The 5,863-nt window shown below is 43.8% G+C and overlaps 1 protein-coding gene across 3 annotated transcripts in view; it reads left to right on the plus strand.

The window, feature by feature from the left end:
• Nucleotides 1-5,270, plus strand: part of Tfap2b (transcription factor AP-2 beta) — a 30,002-nt gene extending 24,732 nt beyond the window's left edge. For 2 of the 3 annotated variants that reach the window (XM_021197615.1, XM_029538860.1), the window contains exon 7: nt 455-918. In XM_021197615.1, the coding sequence (XP_021053274.1) occupies nt 455-752 (298 nt within the window). In that variant the 3' untranslated portion in view covers nt 753-918. Of the gene's footprint in view, nt 1-454; nt 919-3,029 lie in introns of those variants that run through there. The other variant, XM_021197616.1, reaches the window with a different exon arrangement.
• Nucleotides 5,271-5,863: the final 593 nt, after the last annotated feature.

Raw genomic sequence — 5,863 nt, forward strand, 5'->3', positions numbered from 1 at the left:
GAGAGAGAGAGAGAGAGAGAGAGAGAGAGAGAGAGAGAGAGAGAGAGAGAGAAAGAGAGAGAGAGGTTTGGAAAGGCAGGCGGGAAGAAGGGGAAATAATTTTTCAAAAGTGCCAGGTAACAGCTAAAATTTATTGTCTATTCAAATTCAAAAGCTAAAATGCCTAGCGAATTTCCTAAAGCAGAATACAGGTGGTCCTGGAACAGAAAGGGAAAAAAGGGTGGGAGTGAGGGTGGGGTTGTGGGAGGGGTGCACCCCTCCTCTCCCTGAGTTCTTTCCAGTCCCAGCTGCTGGATGAGGGAGTGCCCTGGGGAAAGAAAAGGAGAGGAATAGGGAAAGATAGCTTTGCTGTCCTCGGACCCAAAGCCTCAGGGCTTTTGTGAGTGTCTGGTTTTCTAGGCGAGCGACCAGAACTCTGAGGGTGCTTTTGTCTTCTCCCCTTACCCCTCCTCAGGCAACTTTGTAAAGAATTTACGGATCTGCTGGCTCAGGACCGGACACCGATCGGAAACAGCCGGCCCAGCCCCATCCTGGAGCCGGGCATCCAAAGCTGTCTCACGCACTTCAGTCTTATCACGCACGGCTTCGGTGCCCCGGCCATTTGCGCTGCGCTCACCGCCCTGCAGAACTATCTCACCGAGGCGCTCAAAGGCATGGACAAGATGTTCTTGAACAACACCACTAACAGGCACACGTCTGGGGAAGGCCCAGGTAGTAAAACTGGCGACAAGGAGGAGAAACACAGGAAATGAAAAAAAAAAAAATTAAAGAGAAGGAAAATGTTTTAAATACAAAAGGAAAACAGAAAAAAAAATAAATTTAGCTTTAACATATTGGATTGGCTTTGGAAGAATTATATTAGGTAGAATACACATACAATCAAAATTTTAAAAAGAAAGCTAAATAACGTTAAAAAAATAAACTGAGGCATACAACGGAGCAACAAACCGGCTCTCCGTGTCTATTTCAAGATACACGTGGAGACAACCGTCCGGATTTTCCACGTCGGTTCTTTCGAATTTAGTAATACAGATAATAAAGGAAAACTATGAATCCCCCTTTTGGAAAATAAAACGTGAGACTAAACATGAGAACACGCTAACTTATTGGAAGAAAATTGGAGAAACGTTGGTGTCAATGCTTTTGAGAGCTGGTTGACTGAGACGCACGAACTTTTAAATTTTTAATTTGAATTTTTTATTTTAAAGGAAACTCTCGCACTTCGCGCCCTCCATTTCTCCTCATTCTCCTCTACCGCTGCTTCCTTTTCTCCCTTCCTCACAGCGATCCTGGGAACCTGCTGGGTGATCACGAGTGTGATTAGCTCTCTGACATTAGCCCCTTTGGTATCCAGACCGCGCCTTGTGTTCCTTAGTCCCCTGAGCCCAACTCCCCCACCTCCCCTCCACCTCCACCCCCACTCCCACCCCCGCCCCGGTGTGTTTAATTAGGGAGGCCAAGGGTGGGGGTGGGGGACAGGCGGAGGCTCTAGCTTTTGATCCAGGCTTGAGAGCCGCGTCTCCCGCGGCAGAGAGGAAACGGATAAGTTGATTCATCATGGTTCCTTTTAGAAAATGTTACTAGTTTCCCAGACGCGACAGCACCTGCTCACAGAGAATATTACATTTGTTATACTTGTGTCATCTAGCGGTATAGTTTAAAAAGAAAGGAAAAGAAAGAAAACAAAACAAAAACATGAAAACTTTGATTAGTAAGTCATTCCTTCGGAGGGGTATGTACCATTGACTCTCTTCTGTTTCCCCAAGCTTTACCCGCATGGTTTATGAGCTTCTTCAAAGAAGACTTGGGCTTCCTACACAATCTATAAGGTACTGAGAAACAACAACAACAACAACAACAACCTGATCCTTTTAAAAGTTAAAGCCTGCGCGTCAGATTCGGCAGGTTTTACTTCTTTAAAGAAGCTCAAAGAGAATCAATCATTTAGGAAGTGGCCAGTGTTGGGAGAGCGACTTTGAATTTCTTGTTAACGGACCTCAACGCAGGAATTCCAGCAGGGGCGGGGCACTGCAGAATGCATTTTAAGGGAGTCGAGTAAGATATCTTGCTTTGGAACCTATATTCTAATGGTATTGTCTTTACTGGAAAAATGGATTCCATTTCCTTGGGCTTTTTGGGGACCGGATGTTTTAATGGGGGAAAGAAGCAGTTTTGCTGATGTGATTGGGGAAGACAGTCTACAAACTACCATGACTCTGCTTTATGAATGAAACAGTTTTCCTACTCAGATACACAGGTATTTTGGTATAAAATGGTGCGCGCGCGCGCGCGCGCGCGCGCACACACCCCCACCCCCACCCCCCAGAAAGCACAAAGCAAAGGGAACGAGCTCGTATTTCAATTTTGAATTGCTGTCTATATTTATTGAGAATATTCCTAATGGATGAAGTTCCATGCATTTAATGTATCTCTCTTCTCTTAGTCCAACTTTTTACTGTACCCCATCTTAATATTACCATGAAGTAAAACCTGCACCTTTAGCAAGATCAAGGAGTAGAGTATTTGATTGGTGCACAAATTTAGTTTGGGTACACTTGTTTTTTTCAACTACCTAGAAGGGAACTTTATAAAATCCATTGGGATATATGATCAGATGTTTTCTGTGATTTACAGACAGTCCCTTCCCCCAGTAGTCTGGACTCTCAGTATTCCTATCATTTTCAATCCACTTTGAAGCAAGGGAAGGGGTTGAAGTTTTAGGGACCCTCTGAGGGGATTGCTCAAAGGATGAAGGTTGTAAACAAAAATTGGGGTCGGGCAACATCTCCGCTCCCAACTCTAGCTGCTTCTGAGCCCAGTAGGTTTCCAGGACACAGCCATCGACAAGGCTGAAAGGAGTAGAAAGGGCAGGAAAAATAATACATTGTGTGAACTATAGACTCTCATCTTTCCTCAGTTTAGAAGCCCACCCCTTTTGTCAAAGAACCTGGACGCTTGCATTAGTTGAATTCTGATTGCACGAGGCCAGCAGAAAACACATTGAAAAACATCGTCTCCTTTCCTTGCAGGGCAACGCGCCCCACGCGTGTGACATCGAGAGACGCGATGGATGCGCCTTGCTCTTACTGTGCAGGTCCTGGGAACATGTGGGCCACTGAAGCCCAGTGGTGTTGAGGACGTAGAATCAGCAGCTGCTGGGGGCGCGAGCTGTACTGGCCCTTCTTGCTCTCGGCCTCACGCTAAGGGCTAAGGCAGCTGAGAAAGGCCGGTTCCCGAGTAGGTAAAGGGGCGGCGCCCCACTGGCTGCTGGGGGTGGGGGGAGGGATCCCAGAGCTCTGTAAAGCCATTTTTGCCGCAAGCGGTCACTCGGGGCTCTACTCTCAGAGACCTTGTAGCTTGAAAAAGTCCACGGAATTTGAAACCTCCACGTGTTCTTTATTGCCAGGAAGGAAACTGTCCACATCCTTACTCTCCTGAAGTGTGGACATGAAATAAGAACTGTCATTCTTGGGTAGGTAGGCTCCCTTAGACGCCCTGGTGTTCCCCTGAGCATCAGCGAAGGGGCAGCTAGATAGACCTGACTTGAGGCTCCCTCTCCCCCATCTCCCGGGTTGTCTTCTGTTTCTGTTCTTTTTCTCTCTGTTTCACATCGGACCTTTCGTCCCCATGCTTTCCTTAGCCAAGCCGGCTACATTTATCTGATAATTGAGTTATTAAAAGATTTGGTTTCCTTGGATTTATAAATCAATAAACAGTAGGATTAACGCAAGAGTTTGCTTTTTTAAGTCAAGGAAAAAACGTTTAAGGCCAGGCCCTTTGAGTTTTGTTTTCAAACCAAACAGGTGAGTTACAGTCCTATCCTCTCCCCTTCACTCTGTTGATGGCTTATCTTATCTAGGCCCGCTCCCACCACCCTCAAACCCTTTAAATGCTGGATTCCAAAACCAAATAGCTAAAGACTGAAGAGTAGGCCCGTGACTGCTGGAGTTCCCCGAGGTTCTTGGAGCCCCTTCTTTTTGAACCAAGCATCCTCCTACTTTTATTCTGGGTCTCATGGAGTTTGTTCCTAGGTGAGGATTCCCTCTCTAGAGACCTTTAACTTTCATCCCAACTAGGAAGTAACTTTCTTTTCTTCTTTTCACCAACTTATCTTGCATTCCCCACCCACTTCCCCACTTCCCCACTTCCCCACTTCCCTGCCTGAAACCTACTTCTTCATCCTTAGCTTTCTCCACCCCCATATAAGGAGCTCAACAGGCTTTTGAAGATCCAACTTTTGTTGGCATTGGCCAGGAACTTTCTCTTAAGCAATTATTTCATAATCTATGAAAACTGGTCGAATGGAAAACCCCAACCCCCTAACTTTTCTACACTTGAACCTTCATGGTTCAAGACCCCTCCCTAGTTAGAGTATTGATAGAAAATTTGTCACCATACCTGATAGCCTGTGCTTGTAATACATTCTGTGGGAAGGAACTGATGACCTTAAACCACCAGACTCTGCCTCAAGAGCTCTGAGAAATGAGCTTCCCTCCTTTGCTGATGTATATTAAATTATTGGTAAAAGAAAAATACCAGAAGTATTGGAATTGTTTTCTTAAACAACAACAACAACAACAACAACAACAACAACAACAACAACGGGGTGAACACCATTTCTTCTTTAAATGCCAAAACTGATTCTCCTTTTGAGTTGGCCTTTAATTCAGTACCATTTGTTTTGACCACCCAGTCAAGAGGTACCAACTGCCTCTTCTCGAGAGCACTCTGGAGGGTATCCGTGTTAAGTTTGTATATATTTATTTATGCTTAATTTAATGGGAATGTGTAAATATGATGAGCAAGTAGTTTGGGATTATTTATCTGTGACTCTATACCTCTGTGAATGGGTGGTTTAAAAGAAAAAAGAACCGCTTGACCCTAGCTAGAATCCTATCTGAATTCTTCTGTTCTTTATAGACAAGCTGTTATGGTATTGGGTAGAAATTGGTTTATTGTCCAGTGTTAATCTGATTTACATAAATAAAAAAGATTGTTGTGTTTTTGTTGTGTTCTCCTCTTCAGTTCCTTAAACATGAAGATTGTTCCATTCTACAGACAGAAAAAAGATATAGCAAAAAAGCTTTCTTCTTTTTGCACCCCCCACTGACTTACATAGTGTTTTTGTTACAACGGAAATACAGTAAATTTTGCTTATCAGAAAAATGAAGACTTTTATTTCCAGTAGGAGATGCCTTTTTTTAAACTCTTAAAACTTCAAATGGATACTAGTCCCAATCATATTTGTAATAAAAGTTCATATTAACTGCAACTTATTGTTTGTTTTACCCTTAAAAGAAAAAAAAAAGAGTGTTATATTTACTTCCTGGGTGACTAAAAGATCCTGAATCCAAGTCAAAGATGCTACAAGTGGGTAGTCGATGGGCTACATGTTCCCAGGTGGTGTTGGTACATATTGCAAAACTGGGTGTTGGCTCTTGCCCTTGCAGACATTGGTTTTTAGGGGTGGGAAGGGTTAAGTGGTCCCTTTTAGGATGGAATCTCTTGCTCTCTTCCTCAGTAAGGGTCTCTGCAAATAAATGATGAAAAAGTTCCCTCAGCTAAGAGGACAGAGTTGTTTATAGCTTAAGATGCTGTTTCTTATCTTGGGTTCTGAGGCAACCAGCTTTTCTCACTTGGGTTAATGGACTCTGGTTTAGCCCCATAAGCTCCAGTGACTGAATGTCTCAATCTGTATTTTGTCCCAAGGTGGGAATATCTTTCTGGAGACCAGGAAAGCAAAGTCATTTAAGATATTCTACAGTTTGTATGAGTCACTGCCTCTCTTGGGGCATCACAGGCTTTATCTGTCTTTTCCTACACTATCACTGCCTAACATAATCATAAAAAGCAGAAATAGCAA

This window comes from Mus pahari, chromosome 5 (genome assembly GCF_900095145.1).
Source record: "Mus pahari chromosome 5, PAHARI_EIJ_v1.1, whole genome shotgun sequence".
Taxonomy (NCBI): Eukaryota; Metazoa; Chordata; class Mammalia; order Rodentia; family Muridae; genus Mus; species Mus pahari.